At 41.0% G+C, this 24,167-nt stretch overlaps 1 protein-coding gene across 1 annotated transcript in view; it reads right to left on the reverse strand.

Moving 5' to 3' along the window:
* LOC120058172 (E3 ubiquitin-protein ligase MYCBP2) overlaps window positions 1-22,235 on the reverse strand; it is a 286,250-nt gene extending 264,015 nt beyond the window's left edge. Inside the window, exons 1-3 of the mRNA XM_039006646.1 lie at window positions 21,561-22,235; window positions 7,998-8,073; window positions 3,206-3,415 (exon numbers count right to left, since the gene is read on the reverse strand). Coding sequence (XP_038862574.1) covers window positions 3,206-3,415; window positions 7,998-8,073; window positions 21,561-21,826 — 552 coding nt within the window. The 5' untranslated portion in view covers window positions 21,827-22,235. The remainder of the gene's footprint in view (window positions 1-3,205; window positions 3,416-7,997; window positions 8,074-21,560) is intronic.
* Window positions 22,236-24,167: the final 1,932 nt, after the last annotated feature.

Genomic DNA, 24,167 nt, shown 5'->3' on the forward strand with positions numbered 1-24,167 from the left:
CAGATTTGCTAACATCAGCTTGGCTGTTTATCATGACTGTTGTATACATTCCACAACAGGACAAGAAATGTAATCTTCTGATTTTAAAAAGCCTGAATTCATAAAATTATTATTAGGTAGGGCCCTAAAATAATATATATTTTTGGCTTATTCTGTTTTGTTCATTCCCAAATTCCGTTTTCTCCTGCGAATTTTTCCAAGTTTCCCTTTTCTCCTTTTTTCGCTCTCAAGACTTTTAAAAATAGAAAAACAACCAAATTGGATGTTAAGTCCACAACCATGCTTAAACCACATTTGTGGACCAAATGAGGTCTGGGAAACATCTGAGGAATATAGATTGTTGGGTGTAGTCATTTTATTTAACCAGGAAAAGCCCATTGAGACCCAGAGTCTTATTTTCAAGGGAGACCTGGCCAAGGCGGTAGCAACAATCAATACATTTCAGAATTATAACATACAATTCAACAAAATGTTCCAGCCTAAAAAAGAGCATTTACACTCCTCTGTAACAGTCCCCTATCAAAAAGTGACCCTTTAATTCGAGTGTGCACCTAGCAAGAGGCTGTTGTTTAGCTGTGTTTTTGTAGCGTACATGCGATGGTAGTTTGCTAAACAAATACCCACTGGAATGATGAAAATAATCATATTCTACCTTGTAGTTAGCATTTAATTGACAAGGTTTATAGGAAAGCCTTTCCATCATTACTAAAGGCTACACAAAGAGGTAGACGTGCGCACCGCACACACACAGATAAAGGCATTCTCGTTGCCTATTCATAAAGTTGCAGGAAATACGAATCACGGCAGAGGTGGCAAGGTAGCCTAGCGGGTAAGAGCGTTGGGCCAGTAACTGGAAGGTAAAAATCTGTCATTCTGCCCTTGAGCAAGACGGTTAACCCCAACAACTGCTTCCTGGGCGCCCGTGACGTGGATGTCAATGTCGATTAAGGCAGCCCACCGCACCTCTCTGACTCAGAGGGGTTGGGTTAAATGCGGAAGACACATTTCGGTTGAATGCATTCAGTTGTGTAATTGACTAGGTATTTCCGCCCCATTCTGTTCAGGTCTTATGATGAACTTGGGAAAACTAATACATTTTCAATACATTTAGTTGATTCCCTAATGAGGTTAAAACATTTTTGAATATTGTTGAATTCTATTTTAATGCCTGGATCACATGAGGGCCTAATTATCAAATTTGGACCAGAATGAGGCTCTCCACTAGCCAATGTTCCTGCAATGATGATTCACCATCTTCGTCGAATGTTTTCAGAATTTATCTGCAGTAGCCTATGCAAATTCTGGATCAAATGAACAGCTTTCTCACCAATGCGATTCGCTAGGTTACACTGACTGATGAGTCACTCACTAAGTGGATTTCGACTCATTGTTACCACTTACAATACATGGGACATGCAAATTCACGCATCATGCCCTCGCCCTTCTCCGTGCAAAGACATTTGACTGCAACCAACCTCTGCGCACACAAATTGTACTGGGAGGTAGGACAGACTGCGTTTTCCTGCCGTCGCTATCTATCCAATTTGTGTGTCAGTTAAGAACAAACTCTTATTTACAATGACGGCCTACCGCAGCCAAACCCAGACGACGCTGGGCTAATTGTCCGCTGCCCTAAGGGACTACCAATCACGGCCGGTTGTGATTCAGCCTGGAATCGAACCAGGGTCTGTAGTGGACGCCTCTAGCACTGAGATGCAGTGACTTAGACCGCTGCGCCACTCGGGATCAATAGATCGCTAGAAGATGCATACCGTGAGCTGACGGCCGGCACAAAAAAAATGCGGGGATTGCAGGACACACACACGCAAACAAAGACAGGCTACACACACACTCCCTACTCTGTGTGCTGTGATATTGCTCCTGGGTACGTGCTCTGTTTCAGTGAGGCCACAGTGGCAAAGCAGTGACGAGCAGAGTGGGACAGACAGACGCAGAGAAAAGCAGGGAGGGAAAGAGAAAATAGTCAGAAAGAGCGCCCAGTGCTAGAGCGCGAGCGCCCAGTGCTAGAGCGCGAGCGCCCAGTGCTAGAGCGCGAGCGCCCAGTGCTAGAGCGCGAGCGCCCAGTGCTAGAGAGTGAGATTGAGTCAGTGAGTGAGACAAGGCAGTAGCTAATCCTCACAGACCAGTGCTTTAAGCCTCTCATAGTGTTGCTATAAATTATCATGGCAGTCAAAAGGGTTCAACAACACTAACTCAGAGAAACAGAGCTCAGTGTCGGGGCGGGGCGGGGCGGGAACCTGAGAGCAATGGGAGATACAGGATATAGGCTACAGGGGGTGAAACTAGGTATCACTAGGTAGAGATCTAGGATCAGCTTCCAAATCCTAACATTTGGTAGAGAAAATACTAAACTGACTCTAGGTCAACATCTAGAGGCAAAGTTCACCATATAGCCTAGACTAAAATGGATGGGTATAAGGTAGGACAGATGCCCAAAGTTAGGGTGCGATATGATGTGCAACATACTAAGGAGATCACATTCCAACTTATATTTTGCTAACTGATTATATAGGAAATTTCAAGGTGCATTTCATATTTTAGGACAATTGAGGTGGATTTAAATGATACCAATTTGTTCCATTCTTTCTGACCTTAGGAAGCTTGATATCCAATATATTGGGATAACAGGTTGAGGACCCAAGCTAGATAGCCCGGAAAATTGGAATATTTACCCAGCGGCAGCAGCCACCAATTAGCCATTGGCTGCTGTCACCAGGTTGGCTGCTGCCATTGGCTGCTGTCACCTAAAATTCAAATTTACCAGGCAATCTAGCTTGGGTCCTCAACCTGTTATCCCAATATATTGGATACCACCCTTGAATTGGAGTCTGCAAAAGAAGACTGAACTGACTCCCTGGCTAGCACATTCCCTGTAATCACGTAGGCCTACTTCTCTAGTCGTACTGGCAAGCATCCCTCTCCCTACACTGTTTGCCTCCCTCCGAGTGCATTCGTTTCAGCTTGCCCGGTGTTTCTTTCCACCCATAAAAATGCAATTACTAGAACGGACAAAGCCCCTCCGACCATAGCAATTTGAGTAGGGCACTCAATTTGACTACATGTGGGTACACTCAATATGGCCACCTGTCATGGAACGCTGATGTGAATGTGAATGTTTTTTCTATTTTAATGTATTTCTACCCTTCCACCAACCCTGTACCCATCCCTGTGCTTCTGAAGTTACCTTGGGCAGCTTGATGACGGGCTCACGGTACTCCTCCTCCTCCTCGCTGTCCGAGTCACCGCTCTGCACGGAGCTTTGTGAGGCCAGGGACGACTCCCGCTGCTGCCAGTCCAGCACGCAGTGGCGCACGTTGCAGTACACGTTGAACGCCGATGGGTTGCTGTGCAGCTTGATGTCCGGCACACAGAAGGCCCCATCGAGATTATCCGTCTGTGGAGAAGATAGAGATAAAGTATAAGAAATACAGCTAGGACTCGCAAATCAAACAATATTTTGTTTCAGCAGTCAACGAATGAAGGCAGATTGCCCCTCAAGACTCCATCAAAAGAGAAGAGAGACAATTAGAATGCATTAGAATGCATATTCAAAGATGCAGGCATTCTTGGAGGAAGACGTAGGCTCAGTTCTTTAGCTAACTGTAGCAGTCCCATGGAGATTGATTCACTGTTTGAAGTAGAAGGTAGTCCAGATAGTCGAGACACTACAATAAAGCCTAAAGAGGGATAGTGAGATACAGCCTATTCTGCGAAACTAAGCCTAATGTGATTGTCTGCGAGAAGAGGACACAGTTCTCAGATTTCAGTGCAAGAAAAAGGATGAGAAATGGTGAGACAAAGCAACTCAAGTGAGAGAGCGATGACAAGAAGAGGGACGGCAGGATAGGGGAGGAGAGGAAGGTAAAGAATAGATTATTTAATTGTGGTGTGAGCAGTGACGGGTAGGAACGAGGACAGCCCAATAACCGTTGAGGGGAGTGGGACTGTTTTTAAAATTAAGGCTAACAGTGGAGGGGATGCGGCCATTTGGAAAGTGGAATACCTAGTCAGTTGTACAACAATGCATTCAACTGAAATGTGTCTTCCGCATTTAATCCAACTCCTCTGAATCAGAGGTGAAGGGGCCTGCCATAATCAACATCCACGTCTTCGGCGCCCAGGGAACAGTGGGTTAACTGCCTTGCTCAGGGGCAGAACGACGGATTTTTACCTTGTCAGCTAAGGGATTCAATCCAGCAACCTTTCGGTTACTGGCCCAACGCTCCTACCCGCCAGGCTACCTGCCGCCCCATTTGTAGGTCAATGCCTTGCAGTGATAAGGACATGACTGGCACACAAAGCCATCCACAATAATTTAGGATCTGTTATGCCTCTTAGATGATAATAAATACGTTAACATGGACAGGGGGGGATAAGACACTAGATCAGGACGCTTTATGAACACAGGCCCTGGTCAACTTTTTTTTTTTTTTTTTTAAGTGCCTCCTTTTGTTCCTTACACTGTGAATATGGATCACACTGAATGGCTTTTAAAACGATGCTAAATAACCCAGCATTGCCGCCAGCAGTAAGGTCAATGAGTCATTGAAATGAGGGGTTGGATAAATCTAGCTGAGAGGCATAAATTATCTTCAGGTCGGAGAGAGAGGAGCTCTTCTGCAAAAAAAAAAAAAGAGTTGGATAAATGTAGATAAACTTGACATTTTTCCGCAAGGACTTATACAGGATACTAACCTCAACATTAAAACCTTCAATCCAAATTCCATACCTAAAACCTTGACTTTGGACAAAATTACCTGAATGGACTATTACTTTCAAGGACTATCGAGCAAAAAAACAAAAAAAGAAAAAATCTGCAGAAGAAACAGCAGAACCTGGATATACCATCCAACACAAAACTGAGTAATATTCAATCTGAAGCTACTTCCAAAAAGTAAGAGACAATCTCTAGGTCATTTTGTTATATTAGCTAAGTAAATAAGTATACTAAACTACCAAGCTGCAAGGACAGAACAGGCCTGGCGGCACCTTAAATTAGCACAATGTAAAAGCGATTCCCAAACCTTCCATAACAAAGCCATCACCTACAGAGAAATGAACCCGAAGAGCCCCCTAAGCAAGCGGATCCTGGGGCTCTGTTCACAAACAGACCCCCAGGACAGCAAAACAATTAGACCCAACCAAAATCATGAGAAAAAAAAAAAATACTTGACACATTGGAAGGAATTTACAAAAAAACTGAGCAAACTAGAATGCTATTTGGCCTTAAACAGAAAGTACACAGTGGCAAAATACCTGACCACTGTGACTGACCCAAAATTAAGGAAATCTTTGACTATGTCCACACTCAGTGAGCATTGCCTTGTGAGTGAGAAAGGCCGCCGAAGGCAGACCTGGCTCTCGAGAAGACAGGCTATGTGCACAATGCCCACAAAAGCCCACAAAAAATACGGAACCGTTCCATATTTTATCAAACGGGTGGCATCCACAAGTCTAAATATTGCTGTTACAAAGCACAACCATCAATGTTGTCATACTTATGTAAAATTCTGGCAAATTAGTTCGCAACGAGCCAGGCGGACCAAACTGCTGCATATACCCTGACTCTGCTTGCACAGAACTCAAGAGAAGTGACACAAGTTCCCTAGTTAATATTGCCTGCCAACATTAATTTCTTTTAACTAAATATGCATGTTTAAAAAATATATACTTGTGTATTGATTTTAAGGCATTGATGTATATGGTTAGGTACATTCATGCAACGATTGTGCTTTTTTCGCGTATTCGCTGTTGTTAAATCATCCCCCGTTTGGCGAAGTAGGCTGTGATTCGATGATAATCAATGCGGTGCCTGTTAATTTATTTGCAACGCAGGACAAGCTAGTTAAACTAGTAATATCAACCCTGTGTAGTTAACTAGTGATTGTGCTAGCAACTTATCTTGGCTCCTTGCTGCACTCGCGAAACAGGTGGTCAGCCTGCCACGCCGTCTCCACGTAGTCTCCCTCTCAGCCATAATTGGCATCCAAAAAGCAGATTACCGATTGTTATGAAAACTTGAAATCGGCCCAAAGTAAAATCGGCCATGCCGATTAAAATCTGTCAACTTGTAATTTAAATATATACCCTTTTTACAATTTCGAAATTAAACATATCTAGTCCCCTCATTTGACGCAGTCATAAGTATTTTGGACATTCACTTCTAGGGTATTGAAGTAGTCAAAAGTTTTTGGTCCCATATTCATTGCACACAATGACTCGATCAAGCTTGTGACTCTACAAACATGTTGAATGCATTTGCAGTTTGTTTTGGTTGTGTTTCGGATTATGTTTTGCCCAAAAGGAATTAAGCGTAAACGTAAAAACCGACAGCTATCTGAACGCTTCAAGAAAGAGAACACTACTGTCTGCACAATTACAAACGGTCTACATAGCATAGGCCTATCTTAGCCCTTGACGTCTGATTATAGTCAGCAGCCTAAAGGCAAAGGCTATATCAGTTGAGATGTTTTAGGTTGTTTTGAACACGATAACATTTCCACACACAAAAAAGCTGAGTCTGAAGTCTGAATAGCAAAAGCATTAAAATGCTTCAGGATGAAACTACTACAATAGCATTCCTCACTTTTCCCTCCTCCTGCCATGCCAGACTCCACCCATTTGTGTGTTTGTAAGCAGAGAAGCAGCCAAATGCGGAAGAGGCCCTAAAAAAGGTAGGCTCAGCGATATAACAGGTGCAGAAAGTAAACAGCAGAGTGGGTCAATTTACACAACAACTAAGAGTTCTGAATTAAGTGGCTCAACTTCGCCGCTGTTCCGTTCTCGTATCTACCACGTAACTGCGTGAAGTGAACTTGCGCACATACTGTGTGTGGCTGTGTGAGAACGAAATCTTCTGTCTCGCACATCACAATATCTGTGGTGCTGCACGTGCAAAGTCACTTCGCTGAGTATACCTTTAAATACCATGCTGTGACAGAGGGGGAGGCGTGTTCTAAGGCACAAACTGGCCCGAGCCGTATCAGAGGGGGAAACGGGCGTGAAATGGGACCAGTCCCACACTAGATCAGAGAGGGGAGCCAGAGAGAAAGGAACCAGCACCACCTGTATGAGAGAGGCATGAGTGGAAAATCGGACCAGCCGCATTCCACCCGTCTGTGATGTTTTGGGGTGTGCCTGTCTGCATCTCTACCCTCTGCCTGCTTGTGGCTCAACACTCACAGGGGAAAATGTTTTAACTGCTTAAGAAAGGAAATCCTAAACAGCCAGGCGTTACCAGGGTCCCACCGCAGTGCAGATGACACTTGCAATGTGAAAGAAAATATAAATATATCCAACAGGCTTCGACATCAGCTCTGGGGGTTTGTTTAGGTTTTGGAGACTATAAGGGTAGGGCCTACTACACCATTTTATTCCTAGCCCTGCACAGAGAAACACAAAGGAAAGAGTCCTAACACAGGTGAGGAGATGGAGGGCAGGCTGGCAACGGTTTCCGTGGAAATGTGGAACACATAGGTTGCTCAGCAACAGCTCCATCACACCCAAGCCAGACCCACTCCCATTACTACCTCAGCTACTCTTCCAGGTGTGAGAGAGCTGGAGCCCTGGCAGTTGGTCAAGCCAACTAAATAAAACGGCGTTCCTGGCAACCAACTTAAATATTAATGAGGGAGAAACTAATGCATTAATGTTGTTATAATCAACAATCAGCAGAGTTCATTTGATCAACGGCAAAACCAGCTAAGCAAGCCTGTGCTCATACATGTATATAGCCTAGGAGGTGTAGTTACGTAAATGAGTTGTACCATGAAAATAAAATGCTTTGATAAAGGTGAAGCATTACAAGAAAATAATTTTATTCTCAGCTTGAGATTCTCAATAGGCAACTCCAACTTTTTGACCAAAAAGAACTAAAGCAACAAATTTGCAATGAAATCATTGTATTATTCTGAGAGAAAGAAATTAGTAACTCACAAGGAAAGAAAGGACCCTCTTGTACCAATAAAATATCTTACCTTGGTTCTTGTTTTGACTTTTGACTTGACCTTTTGGCGCCGTTTCAGCTTCTTCTTGCTCAAAGTTTTCTTTCCCCTGAAACACATTATGAAATAAATGAGCAAATTCAGTAACAGTTGGGCCTATAGACAATCACAGAAATGTCTAATCAATATGGTAACATGCAAAACAAAAACAAAAAAATTGGTGACAGCCGGATTACCGACAGGCTACATGCCCTGGGGCCACGACCTCCAAACATAAACAAATATACACACACACACACACACATACATACTACACTCAGCAAAAAAAGAAACGTCCTCTCACTGTCAACTGCGTTTATTTTCAGCAAATTCCACGTGTAAATATTTGTATGAACATAAGATTCAACAACTAAGACAACCTGAACAAGTTCCACAAACATGTGTCTAACAGATATGGAATAATGTGTCCCTGGAAAAAAAGGGGGGGGGGTCAAAATCAAAAGTAACAGCCACTAGCTACATTAACCTCTCTTGGGCACGTGAGACGGTAGCATCCCACCTCTTCAACAGCCAGTGAAACTGCTGGGCACCAAATTCAAATACAGAAAAACTCATTATAAAAATTCAGAAAATAAAACATTTTACATAAGTTTAAAGATTAACTTCTTGTGAATCCAACCACGGTGTCAGATTTTAAAAAATGCTTTACGGCAAATAGCATACCTTACGATTATTTGAGAACATAGCCCACTAGACAAATCATTACAAACAGTAGCCAGCCAAGTAGAACAGTTACACATGTCAGAAAGAGATAAAAGTAATCCCTTACCTTTGATGATCTTCATATGGTTGCACTCAGCAGACATTCATTTACTCAATAAATGTTCCTTTTGTTCGATAAAGTCTCTTTATATCCAAAAACCTCCCGTTTTGTTCGCGCGTTTTCTTCAGTAATCCACAGGCTCAAACGCAGTCAAAACAGGAAGACAAAAAAATTGTATCCGTAAAGTTCATAGAAACATGTAAAACGATGTTAATATTCAATCCTCAGGTTGTTTTTAGCCTAAATAGATCGATAATATTTCAACCGGACAAAAACATCGTCAATTTAAAAGGTAAACAAGAAACGCACTCTCGGTCTCGCTCATGAAAAAGCTTGAAAAAACCTGTGACACGGCAGGGTCCACTCATTCAGACTGCTCTTACTTCCTCATTTTTCAGGATACAAGCCTGAAACAATTTCTAAAGACTGTTGACATTAGTGGGAGGCATAGAAACTGCAATTTGAGTCCTAAGTCAATGGATACTGTAATGGCATTGAATAGAAAACTACAAAACCAACAAAAAAAACTACTTCCTGAATGGATTTTTTCTCAGGTTCACACCTGCCAAATCAGTTCTGTTGTACTCACAGACACTATTTTAACAGTTTTGGAAACTTTAGAGTGTTTTCTATCCAAATCTACCAGTTATATGCATATCATATCTTCTGGGCCCGAGAAGCAGGCAGTTTAATTTGGGCATGCATTTCATCCAAAATTCCGAATGCTGCCCCCTAGAGCCCTAGAGAAGTTAAGTACTGCAGTGCATCTGCTACTCGTGGACAGCACCAGATTTGTTAGTTCTTGCTGTGAGATGTTACCCCACTCTTCCACCAAGGCACCTGCAAGTTCCCTGATATTTCTGGGGGGGGGGGGGGGGGGGGGATTCCAGACGTGCTCAATGGGATTGAGATCCGGGCTCTTCGCTGGCCATGGCAGAACACTGACATTCCTGTCTTGCAGGAAATCACGCACAGAACGAGCAGTATGGCTGGTGGCATTGTCATGCTGGAGGGTCATGTCAGGATTAGAGGTAGACCGATTATGATTGTTCAAGGCCGATACCGATTGGAGGTCCAACAAAAGCCGATAATGATTAAATCGGCCGATTTTTATATATACACATTTGTAATAATGACAATTACAACAATACTGAATGAACACTTATTTGAACTTAATATAATACATAAATAAAATCGATTTAGTCTCAAAAAGAATGAAACATGTTCAATTTGGTTTAAATAATGCAAAAACAGTGTTAGAGAAGAAACTAAAAGTGCAATATATGCCATGTAAAAAAGCTCATGTTTAAGTTCCTTGCTCAGAACATGAGAACATATGAAAGCTGGTGGTTCCTTTTAACATGAGTCTTCAACATTCCCAGTTAAGAAGTTTTAGGTTGTAGGACTATTTCTCTCTATACCATTTCTATTTCATATACCTTTGACTATTGGATGTTGTTATAGGCACTGTAGTATTGCCAGCCTAATCTCGGGAGTTGATAGGCTTCAAGTCATAAACAGAGCAATGCTTGAAGCACAGCGAAGAGCTACTGGCAAACGCAGGAAAGTGCTGTTTGAATGACGGCTTACGAGCCTGCTGCTGCCTACCGCCGCTCAGTCAGACTGCTCTATAAAATATCAACTCAGACTTAATTATAATATAAACACACCGAAATACGAGCCTTATGTCATTAATATGGTCAAATCCGGAAACTTATCATTTCGAAAACAAAACGTTTAGTCTTTCAGTGAAATACGGAACCGTTATGCATTTTATCTAACGGTGGCAGCCCTAAGTCAAATATTGCTGTTACATTGCACAACCTTCAATGTTATGTCATAATTATGTACAATTCTGGCAAATTAATTAGTCTTCACACAGTTCGCAACGAGCCAAACTGCTGCATATAGCCTGACTCTGCTTGCACAGAGCGCAAGAGAAGTGACACAATTTCCCTAGTTAAAAGAAATTCATGTTAGCAGGCAATATTAATTAAATATGCAGGGTTTTTTTTAAATATACATGTGTATTGATTTTAAGAAAGGCATTGATATTTATGGTTAGGTACACATTGGTGCAACGACAGTGCTTATTTCGCGAATGCACTTGTTAAATCGTCACCCGTTTGGCAAAGTAGGCTGTGATTCGATGATAAATTAACAGGCACAGCATTGATTATATGCAACGCAGGACAAGCAAGATGAACTAGTAATATCATCAACCATGTGTAGTTAACATAATCACTAGTTAAGATTGATTGTTTTTAATAAGATAAGATTAAATGCTAGCTAGCAACTTACCTTGGCTCCTTGCTGCACTCGCGTAACAGGTGGACAGCCTGCCACGCAGTCTCCTCGTGGACTGCAATGTAATCGGCCATAATCGGCATCCAAAAATGCTGATTACCAATTATTATGAAAACTTGAAATCGGCCTTGCCGATTAATCGGCCGACCTCTAGTCAGGATGAGCCTGCAGGATGGGTACCATGAGGGAGGATGTCTCCCTGTAACGCACCGCATTGAGATTGCCTGCAATGACAACAAGCTCAGTCCGATGATGCTGTTACACACCGCCCCAGACCATGACGGACCCTCCACATCAATCCCGCTCCAGATGGAGGGATTGTGCGTTCCCGGTGTAACTCAGGCAATTGTTGTTGCCATCCTGTACCTGTCCCGCAGGTGTGATGTTCGGATGTACAGATCCTGTGCAGGTGTTGTTAGACGTGGTCTGCCACTGCGAGGACGATCAGCTGTCCGTCGTGTCTTAGGCATCTCCCAAATTGTGCGCCGCCCCATGGGTCTCCCGGTCGCGGCCGACTGCAACAGAACCTGGACTCGAACCAGGATCTCTAGTGGCACAGACCACTGCACCACTCGGGAGACCCTGTCAAACTTAACTATCGTTAGTTAAGGCAAGAAATACAGATACCAGACACAGCACCTTCAGAAAGTATTCACACCCATTACATTTTGTTGCGTTACAGCCTGAATTTAAAATCGATGAAATTGAGATAATGTGAACGTGGAATTATGTTATATTTAAAAATGAAAAGCTGAATTGTCTTGAGTCAACCCCTTTGTTATGGCAAGTGTAAATAAGTTCAGGAGTAGAAATGTTTAGCAAGTCACATACTGAAAAGAATATATACACATTTCAACAGTGTAGATCCCAGGTTTCATGAGCTGAAATTTTAAAAATCCCAGAAATGTTCCATCAGCACAAAAACCATCTCAAATACTGTGCACAAATTTGTTTACCTCCCTGTAAGCGAGCATTTCTCCTTTGCCAAGATAATCCATCCACCTGACAGGTTTGGCATATCAAGAAGCTGATTAAATAGCATGATCATTACACCGGTTCACCTTGTGCTGGGAACAACAGGCCACTCTAAAAATGTGCAGTTTCACAATGCCACAGATGTCTCAAGTTTTAAGGAAGCGTGCAACTGGCATGCTGACTGCAGGAATGTCCACCAGAGCTGTTGCCAGAGAAATGAATGTTATATTTTCTACCATAACAGGTTAGATAATTTGGTAGTACGTCCAACCGGCCTCACAACAGCAGTCCAGGATCTCCACATCCGGCTTCTTCACCTGCAGGATCGTTTGAGACCAGCCACCCGGACAGCTGATGAAACAGATGTATTTGTCTGTAATAAAGCCCTGATGGGGGAAAACCTCATTCTGATTGGTTGGGGCTGGCTCCCTAGTGGGTGGGTCTATGCCCTCCCAGGCCCAGCTATGACTGCGCCCCTGCCCAGTCATGTGAAATCCATAGGTAAGGGCCTAATGAATGGATTTCATTTCACTGATTACCTTACATAAACAAACTCAGTAAAATTGTTTAATGTTGTGTTTACACTTTTGTTCAGCATAATAAGTTGCATGGACTCTGTATGCAATAGGTGTTTAACATGATTTTCAAACAACTAACTCATCTCTGTCCTACAAACACATACAGATAATTGTAAGGTCCCTCAGTTAAGCAGTGAATTTCAAACACAGATACAACTACAAAGACCAGGGAGGTGTTCTCGCAAAGGGCACCTATTGGTAGATTGGGGGGGCAGACATTGGAATATCCCTTTGAGCATGGTGAAGTTATTAATTATACTTTGGACGGTGTATCAATACACTCAGTTGTAGGGAAGCCCCCGAAGTGACTTAACTGTGTCATCTTAGGAATTCAGCATTCCCAGTGTTGATCTTGCCAAACCCCATCTTCACACCTCTGAGCTTCTGTTGTGATAACATCCTGATTGGAGGTTAACAGTAATGCTAATCGGTCAACAACTCATTTTGAATCCAAACAACTAAGATGCTTATAAAAGGGTATTAGATTCGCTGTTCTTTCGCCTATGTTCCTGACTTGCTGTGGTGAGAAACCTACAACACTTTATTTTCCTTTCTCCATCTCCCAAGAGCTATGGCACAATCCATGGTTTCTTTGTCCCTCTCTGATCACGCCTTGTAATACTTGTCAATGCTTTGCAACTTCAGCTTAATACATTGTACAAAGTAATTAAAAACACTTGTAATTAGAATTCCAATCTCATGACCGTTCCTTGATCTGTCAGCTAAATGCATACTTGATTGCACATGGTTTATCAATAGTCTCTTGCATATTGCTATTTATCTTATGGAGTAAATAATCATTTTAAGCGGCTAATTGCATAGTCTTATTCCGAGTTGCATGTGGAAGTAGTTAAAATATATACAGAGCATTCAGATTGTATTCAGACCCCTTGACTTTTTCCAGTTACGTTAAAGCCTTATTCTAAGATGGATAAAATCATTTTCTTGCATCAATCTACACACAATACGCCATAACGACAACGCAAAAAACAGGTTTAGACATTTTTGCAAATGTATAAAAAAAAACATCTTTAAATATCACATTTACATAAGTATTCAGACCTTTTATTCAGTACTTTGTTGAAGCACCTTTGACAGCGATTACAGCCTTGTCTTCTTGGGCATGACGCTACAAGCTTGGCACACCTATATTTGGGGAGTTTCTCCCATTCTTCTCTGCAGATCCTCTCAAGCTCTGTCAGGTTGGATGGGGAGCGTTGCAGCACAGCTATTTTCAGGTCTCTCCAGAGATGTTTGATAGGGTTCAAGTACGGGCCACTCAAGGACATTGAGACTTAGCCAAGACAACGCAGGACTGGCTTCGGGACATGCGCTTAGGGTTGTAGTCCTGTTGGAAGGTGAACCTTCGCCCCAGCCTGAAAACCTGCGCCAGTGCGCTCAGGACTTAATTAAGGATCTCTGTACTTTGTTCCGTTCGTCTTTGCATCAATCATGACAAGCCTCCCAGTCCATGCCGCTGAAAAACATCCCCACAGCATGCCAACACGTCGCTTCACCGTAGGGATAGTGCCAGGTTTCCTCCAGACCTGACACTTGGTATTCAGGCCAGAGAGAATCTTGTTTCTCATGGTGTGAGAGTCCTTATGGTGCATTTTGGCAAGCTCTAGGAAGACTCTTGGTTCCAAACTTCTTCCATTTAAGAATGATGGGAGTCCACTGTGTTCTTGGGGACCATCAATGCTGCAGAAACGTTTTGGTACCCTTCCCCGGATCTGTGTCTCGACACAATCCTGTCTCGGAGCTCTATGGACAATTCCTTCGACCTCATGGCTTGGTTTTAACTATGACATGCACTGTCAAGTGTGGAACCTTATATAGACAGGTGTGTGCCTTTTCAAATCATGTCCAATCATTTGAATTTAACACAGGTGGACTCCAACCAAGTTGTAGAAACATCAAGGATGATCAATGGAAACAGGATGCACCCGAGTTAAATAGCAAAGGGTCTGAATACTTATGTAAATAAATGCGCAAAAAAATCTAAAAACCTGTTTCACTGTCATTATGGGGTATTGTGTATAGATTGATGAGGGGGAAAAAATAATGTAATATATTTTAGAATAAGGCTGTAACGTAACAACTTTCAGAATGGTCTGTATACACACGTCAAATATTTACTCAACTACAGTCACTACAAAGATACAGGCATCCTTCCAAACTCAGTTGCCGGAGAGGAAGGAAACCGCTAAGGGATTTCACCATGAGGCAAATAGTGACTTTAAAACAGTTACAGAGTTGAATGGCTGTGATAGGAGAAAATTGAGGATGGATTGTTGTTACTCCACAATACTAACGTAAATGCCAATAAAAATATTCCAAAACATACGTATGCAATAAGGCACTGAAGTATAACGGCAAAAAAATGTGGCTAAGAAATTAACTTTGTCCCTAATACAAAACATTGTGTTTGGGGCAAATCCATCACATCACTGAGTACCACTTTATATTTTTCAAGCATGGCGGTGGCTGCATCATGCTATGGGTATGCTCGTCATTGGCAAGGACTAGGAAGTTATTTTAGGATTTAAAAAAAACAGAATACAGCTTATCACAGGCAAAGACCTACAGGAAACCTGGTTCAGACTGCTTTCCAACAGACACTGGGAGAAAATTTTACCTTTCAGCAGGACAATAACCTAAAACAAAAGGACAAATATACACTAATGGCTTACCAAGACGACATTCAATGTTCCTGAGTGGACTTATTACAGTTTTGACTTAACACTAGAAACCCTGGGCCTCGATGCAGCCCCCTTCAAGCTAATGAGCAGTCATTCTGACTGCAACATTCTAACAATTCGTTAGAGCTAACCCGAACATTTTCTTGCCTTGCCATGCAAAATGTCAATTGCCGCAGAAGAATCAAACATTTTTGCCAACAGATTATCACAAAAAATGTCAGCAGAATCCTAGAGGGACTGATTATAGGTCAATAATACAAACCAGACTGCCCTTATAGCCAATCAGAACAGAGTATTCAACAATGCCATGGTATAAGCACAGAACTGATCTGAGCTAATCTCTAAATACAACAACAACAATAATAAAAGTGCATGCTTTTAGGCAATAAGCTATAGTCAGTTAGATGAGTGACATGATTCTCAATGTTAGTGAATTCAGGTATATTACAGTAGAGGTCGACCGATTATGATTTTTCAACGCAGATACCAATTATTGGAGGTCCAAAAAAAAGACGATAACGATTAATCGGAAGAATTTTTTTTACGGCAATTACAACAATACTGAATGAACAATGAACACTAATTTTAACTTAATATAATACATAAATAAAATCTATTTAGTCTCAAATAATGAAACATGTTCAATTTGGTTTAAATAATGCAAAAACACAGTGTTGGAGAATAAAGTAAAAGGGCAATACGAGCCATGTAAAAAAGCTAACGTTTAAGTTCCTTGCTCAGAACATGAGAACATATGAAAGCTGATGGTTCAATATTCCCCGTTCTTCAATATTCCCAGTTAAGAAGTTTTAGGTTGTAGTTATAGGAATTATGACGCGTCGACTATCTTTTTATACCATTTGTATTTCATATACCTTTGACTATTGGATGTTCTAATAGGCACTTCAGTATTGCCAGCCTAATCTCAGGAGTTGATAGGCTTGAAGTCAAACAGAGCTGTGAAGCAAGCATTGCTAAGAGCTGCTGGCAAACGCAGGAAAGTTTGAATGAATGCTTACGAGCCTGCTGCCGCCTACCACCGCTCAGTCAGACTGCTCTATCAAATCAAAGACTTCATTATAATAAACACACAGAAATACGAGCCTTAGGTCATTAATATGGTCAAATCCGGAAACTATCTTTTCGAAAAACAAAACGTTTATTCTTTCAGTGAAATACGGAATCTTTCCGTATTTTATCAAACTGGTGGCATCCACAAGTCTAAATATTTCTGTTACATTGCACAACCTTCAATGTTATGTCATAATTCTGTAAAATTCTGGCAAATTAGTTCGCAATGAGCCAGGCAGGCCAAACTGTTGCATATACCCTGACAGTGCAATGAACGCAAGAGAAGTGACACAATTTCCATAGTTAATATTACCTGCTAACATGAATTTATTTTAACTAAATATGCAGGTTTTAAAATACACTTCTGTGTATTGATTTTAAGGAAGGCATTGATATTTATGGTTAGGTACATTCGTGCAACGATTGTGCTTTTTTCACAAATGCGTTTTGTTAAATCATCCCCCGTTTGGCGAAGTAGGCTGTGATTAGATGATAAATTAACAGAAACCGCATTGATTATATGCAACGCAGGTCAAGCTAGTTAACCTGGTAATATCATCAACCATGTGTAGTTAACTAGTGATTATGTGAAGATTGATTGTTTTTCATAAGATACGTTTAATGCTAGCTAGCACCTTACCTTGGCTCCTTGCTGCACTCGCATAACAGGTGGTCAACCTGCCACGCAGTCTCCTCGTGGAACGCAATGTAATCAGCCACAATCGGCGTCCAAAAATGGCAGTTACCGATTGTTATGAACTTGAAATCGGCCATGCCGATTAATCGGTCAACCTCTAACATACAGTGCCTTGGGAAAGTATTCAGACCTTGACTTTTTCCACATTTTGTTACGTTACAGCCTTATTCTGAAATGGATTAACTTCTTTGGGATAGGGGAAGCAATTTCACATTTGGATGAAAAGCGTGCCCAGAGTAAACTGCCTGCTACTCAAGCCCAGTTGCTAATATATGCATATTATTAGTAGATTTGGATAGAAAACACTGAAGTTTCTAAAACTGTTTGAATGATGTCTGTGAGTATAACAGAACTCATATGGCAGGCGAAAACCTAAGAAATATCCAACCAGGAAGTGGGAAATCTGAGGTTTATAGTTTTTCAACTTATCACCTATCGAATATACAGTGTCTATAGGGTCCTATTGCACTTAAGGGTTCCACTAGATTTCAACAGTCTTTAGAACCTTGTTTGATGCTTCTACTGTAAAGGAGGCGGGAATGGGAGCTGAATAAGTCAGAGGTCTGCCAGAGTGGCATGAGCTGACCACGCGCGTTCACGTGAGAGCGACCTGCGTTCCATTGCAATTCTAAAGACAAAGGAATTCCTCGGTTGGAACATTATTTAAGATTTATGTTAAAAACATCCTAAAGATTGATTCTATACATCGTTTGACATGTTTCAACGGACTGTAACGGAACTTTTTCACTTTGTCTGGACCTAGTGATCGCACGTCATGGATTTGTGAACTCAAGGCGCGAACAACAAGGAGTGATTTGGACATAAATGGACTTTATCGAACTAAACAAACATTTATTGTGGAACTGGGATTCCTGGGAGTGCATTCTGATGAAGATCATCAAAGGTAAGTGAATATTTATAATGGTATTTCTGACTTCTGTTGATTCCGTAACATGGCGGGTATATGTTTGGCTTGTTTTGGTCTCTGAGCGCTGTACTCAGATTATTGCATGGTTTGCTTTTTCCGTAAAGCTTTTTTGAAATCTGACAAAGCGGTTGCATTAAGAAGAAGTATATCTATAATTCTGTGCATAATACTTGTATCATTTATTAAAGTTTATTATGAGTATTTCTGTAAATTGATGAGGCACTGTGCAAATTCACAGGATGTTTTGGAGGCAAAGCCAAATGTAAACTGAGGTTTTTGGATATAAATATGAACTTGATCAAACAAAACATACATGTATTGTGTAACATGTTGTCCCGGGAGTGTCATCTGATGAAGAATATCAAAGGTTAGTGATTCATTTTATCTCTATTTCTGCTTTTTGTGCCTCCTCTCTTTGGTTGGAAAATGGATGTATGCTTTCTGTGACTAGTTGCTGACCTAACATAATGATATGTTGTGCTTTCGCCGAAAAGCCTTTTTGAAATAGGACACTGGTAGGATTAACGAGAAGTGTATCTTTAAAAAATGGTGTCTAATACTTGTATGCTTGAGAAATTTGAATTATGAGATTACTGTTGATTGAATTTGGCACCCTGCAATTTCATTGGCTGTTGGCGAGGGTTCCGCTAGCGGTTCCCTGTTCCCAGACAGGTTAAATATATAAAATCCTCAATCTACACACAATAGACCATAATGACAAAGCAAAAACAGGGAGACTAGTCAGGATCGAGGGAAAGATGAACGGAGCAAAGTACAGAGATCCTGTACCAGAGCGCTCAGGACCTCAGACTGGGGGCGAAGGTTCACCTTCCAACAAGACAACAACCCTAAGCACACAGCCAAGACAACACAGGAGTGGTTTCGGGACAAGTTTCTGAATGTCCTTGAGTGGCCCAGCCAGAGCCCGGACTTGAACCCGATTGAACATCTCTGGAGAGACCTGAAAATAACCTGACAGAGCTTCAGGATCTGCAGAGAAGAATGGGAGAAAATCCCCAAATACAGGTATGCCAAGCTTGTAGCGTCATATCCAAGAAGACTCGAGGCTGTAATCGCTGCCAAAAGGTGTTTCAACAAAATACTGAGTCAAGGGTCTGAATACTTATGTAAATAAGGTAGTGGTTTATAATTTTTAATAAATTTGCAAAAATGTCTAAAAACCTGTTTTTGCTTTATCATTATGAGGTATTGTGTGTAGATTGTTGAGGAAAAACAATTTAATCTATTTTAGAATAAGGCTGTGACGTAAAAAAAAAGTGGTAAAAGTCAAGGGGTCTGAATACCTTCCAAATGCACTGTATAATCCCAGATAAGGCCACCATTTTATCTCTGAGAAAAAAAAGCGCTGGCTACGTTTGCCAGAGTCATGCCTAGACAGGACACAGCATTTGTCAAATTGATGTAAAAAGTCGATTTTTTTCCATTTTAGCTAACCCTTTTCCTAACCTTAACTGCTACGTTAATTCTCCTAACCAGCTGCGTAAATTCTACGTAAATTCTCCAAAACCTACTATGAAGTGTCAATTTTGATAAAACCATTTGCCAGGGTAGGGTTGCTACTACAGCCCTGTGAATTTGGGCCCACACACACCATATAATTAGGAATTACAATAATAGAATGGGCATGAAAACGCTTATGATGGGATAAAGGTGAGCCATTTTGGTCAAGGAGATGGTCAACCATGGTTTGCCAATGCTGCAATAAGCTATTGTGTAAAATTCATTTTAAGAATAATTCTGCACTGTATGTTTGTTAGCCAGCCAACCAGACAGTTAAGGAATGATTCCATACATTTTTTTTCTTATTATAAAAAAGGTGCTATAATACAGAAATCAAGCAGCCAGTTCCTGGTTGCAAAAATTCTAAATTTGCCTAATTTTAGTTAATGTGACAAAACAATCATCTAAACCGCTGTGAAATATTTTTTCAATAACCAAAAACAGTATTTTCAGCTGTATAAAGTTGGTGTACAAAACCCAAAGTAAGATGCAAAAACGAAACTTAAGCATGGATAGAAATAGAAATAATGCACATAGAATAGATCTACCATGTCTTAGACTTGCGTTCAATGAGAATGACAGATCTAACACTCACATTGCTATGTGAATTTCATCAGTGACCAAAAAGTTACATATTGCAGCTTTAACTGCCAATATGCCAACATTACATTCAAACAACGCAGTCAATCCACAATAGAGGTCTTCATGGGTCTATCTGCTGTAGCTACATAGACCCGAGACCCAATGCCAATCTAACAGGACCTGGCCCAGACCCCTTAGGACCAGTTAGAATATTGGGTGCACACGGATCCGCGAAGCCCTCTAATACACAGCCATACACCGGCTGAATCTGTGGATGGTAAGACTTACACAAGTTGATACTGTATCATATAATAGCACTCACAGCTTTCCAAGAAAACAAAAATGTAGACATTTACGGTCTGTTTACACATATTTTAGAGGCTATTTATACAGAATATTTGTATAAACTGTATTTTTAATTACATGACAATATCTTTGGTTGACAATTCTATTACACAATTTCTGAGATGTCACTTAACTTTTATTTTCGTGCATAAGTAAAACCGGGATTACGCCCCTACTGCCACTCAATACAATTGAACTGGTTTGGGTTTCACCCTGGCCAATATGGCTGGAAATTAAAACCAATTCTCGAACTTTCAGGATTTATGACATAGTCCCCCTAGTAACTAAATAGGATCTATACCACACACATTGTTCGATCCAAGCTAGCTAGCTACTTAGCTACGTGATATGTCAAAAATCAAGCAGCTACTGACATTTGTTTTTATTTACCTGCCGAATGTATAGACAAGCTACCTAACTACACATATTCACCAACATGCATTGATCATACGAAGAGTAAAGTCCTGACGTAAGCTGGCAAGCCTGTATACTGCAGTGCGTAAACGAGAACAACCAAAAACGCAACTAGAGAGGATAGCTAACGTTAACTAGCTATGCTAAATAACGGGCTAGCTAATTAGGTTAGCTAGCTACTCATTACTAGTTAGTTGGCTAGTAAGTTACAGATTTAACCTAGTGACATAATTGACGGGTAACAGCATGTGAGTAAATCAGCCTATTCAAAACTAACCTACCAGTCTCCCACAGTAAAAAATATTATGACTGGACACTAACGTTAACGCTGGCAGCTATCATGTGGCCAGTTAGCTGCTAAACTGCTAAGTGTTGGATTGCTAGCTGTCAAAGCTAGCCACCTTGCTAGCAAACTAGGTGGAGAGGTTAGCCTGGCTAACTGGATAGCCGATTAAACATAACTCCATGATTTAAGATGGATTTTCCAACGATTTTCCGTAAATAGTTGAGTTTAGTAGGTTAAGTGGATGTGAGCATGCAGTCAAACAGTATTGGTTGTGTGACAAACCCTGCAGGTAGTTGGGCTAATTTGCAAGCTAGCTACAAGGCTAGCCAGCTTTGTGTCAGACATTTCTCATTTTCACCCAACCTACCTTCCTTGGTTTATCCCTTGCTCTTTGTCATTGATAGCCGTGGTATAAATCCTCCTGTATCTTTCCGCCAATGCTCGCCCAGAGAGTAGAAGCTGGTACCGACTTCGGCAATCCGACTGGGTTCCCGGTGTTTGACACGAACCCATACCCGACCCAATGGAGGAGAAATCTTCACCAACTCCAGAAATGACCCTGATGCCTAGCCTCATCGAAGGCGATGTGGATGGAAGAATCCCTCCACCGGCTGCAGCAGCAGCACACATCATCGTTTTGGAGAACAATGCATATATTACATTTAAAAAACTAGATCGTTTTCAATTATATCTCAACGGTCATTTTAAAAGCCTACATTTCGCGTCATTTGTCCATCCTGTACTGCAAAAACAGCAGAATTGTTACATCCCAGTGTATCTTCCAAAAACTGAAAAAAATTTAGCCCGCGCGATGCAACTGGGAAATATGCTTCTAATTTCAGAGCGTCGAATCGTTCTTTCTTTCCCGGTATTCCGAATCTCAAACCATATCGTCTTTTAATTTGGGATTAAAGCAAAGAATCTCAAAGAAAATGTGTCATATCGCCTTTTGTTCTAGTTTGTTCCTTGTGTATTTCTTCACCCCGTATTGGCAGCACCGTCAGTTGAGCTGCCATTTTAGCTTCATCATCCTTCCCTGTTCGTCGTTTCGCTGTCAAGCATGCATGCTGGGATACATTTCCATGCACATAATACTGTATTTGTAGTAGTAATGGTATTATTCTAGGACACTGTCACTGCATATTGGAATAATTCTTCGTATTTAAAATTCCCGATAAATAATTAACAGTGTTTTGTAAGAGGAAATAAATCAGTTTTTATAAATATGTAGCTAGTTATTATTTTGAAAACAAGGACTTTCATTCAAGGACAATGCAGTGTCTAATATATACAAATCAAGTTAGGCCTAAATAGTCTGCTTTTGAATCTATTCATGTTTTTTCTTTCTTTCTTGGCCTTAATTTTAAGGATATGGTCGGTAACCATGGCAACCGTATCAAATGGAAAATAATTGGCTACTTATCTAAAGGCCTGCGATACATTTAATCTCTGGGGGGAGAACACTTAAAAAGTATGGTACTTTTCCATTAAGAAAAAATGATGGGACTTGCTTTAACTCTTTACAAGTATTTTTGTAGCAGTGGAAGAAGTATCAAATGTTTTACTTATGCCAAGCAGTTAAATATTGTCATAGTTAAATTTAGCAAAATGATTTGTCTGATCATTCTGATAGACCACATCCTTATTACTTTGGATTGTGGGGCAGTTAGATCTTTTATACACTCTCCTACTATAATACCACAGTATATGCAGTACAGAAGACAAGGAGGCATTGTTGAAGTACTGCAGTGAAAGGTCCTCAGAGGAGGAAGGGGAGAGCCATCCTCCTGAGTGAAATGTCATACAAATAAAAATAGTGAAACACTAAAAAGTTATCATGTTTAGATAAAACTATACTAAATATATTAATATGTCACCAAATAATTGATTAAAACACACTGTTTTACAATGAAGGTCAATAGTAACTTCAACAGCACTTTCTGGGGTAGCACCATGGTGTAGCCGGAGGACAGCTAGCTTCTGTCCTCCTCTGGGTACATTGACTTCAATACAAAACCTAGGAGGCTTGTAGACTTCACCCCCTTCCATAGACCTACATGGTAATTATGACCACTTCCGGAGGACATCCTCCAGCCAATCAAAGCTTTTTCAGTATGAACTGACATGTTGTCCATCCAATCATAAGATGAGGATCAGAGAATTAACCTGGGCTGCGGTCCAAATAATTAAAAGAAACACCCTCATCCACTTACCCTTGCCTTGGGGGAATCCCCATCGCCATCTTGGAGGGTGGTCCAAATGATTAGCCAAGCAAGGGAAGTTTGCAACGTAAGCCCCTCAGCCTTCGTTTTTAGTAGGCTTTGCGAGTGTACGATTATGTTCACTTCGGGGCCTGAAACTCCCCATAATTTAATTTGTGACGATTGTAAATTCGCTAATAAAAGTCCACGAAAACTTAAAAACAACATCAACTGAGAAGTCACCATACAAGTGTAAGTAAAAACAAATGCAAATGAGTTAGACATTTTGCTACTACGTAAAAAGTAAATATGTTTTGTTTGATTATCTTTTGTCAATTGTAGAAATAAAAAATGCTCCTTCTTCAGAAGTTCCAGCTAGGCAGGCTAACGTTAGTTAGCTAATTAATTTGCTAGCCATCATACAGTAGGCATATATTAATTATTTTTTTAAATAAGTATACATGCACTCATAATTGACTCTAGCGCATATAAAGCACCCACAAGCTACCGGTGGCTGAAAACACAAGCATCGCGGGATGAACGAGTGACGAATTTCCAGCCAAGGGTGGTCCATTTAAAAATCATTCATTCCGTGTACTCTGAGCATGTGCTGACCAACTGGCAAGTGTCTTCACTGACATTTTCAACCTGTCCCTGACTGAGTCTGTAATACCAACATGTTTCAAGCAGACCACCATAGTCCCTGTGCCCAAGAACACTAAGGTAACCTGCCTAAATGACTACCGACCCGTAGCACTCACGTCTGTAGCCAT

This window comes from Salvelinus namaycush, chromosome 13 (assembly GCF_016432855.1).
Source record: "Salvelinus namaycush isolate Seneca chromosome 13, SaNama_1.0, whole genome shotgun sequence".
In the NCBI taxonomy this organism is placed as follows: domain Eukaryota; kingdom Metazoa; phylum Chordata; class Actinopteri; order Salmoniformes; family Salmonidae; genus Salvelinus; species Salvelinus namaycush.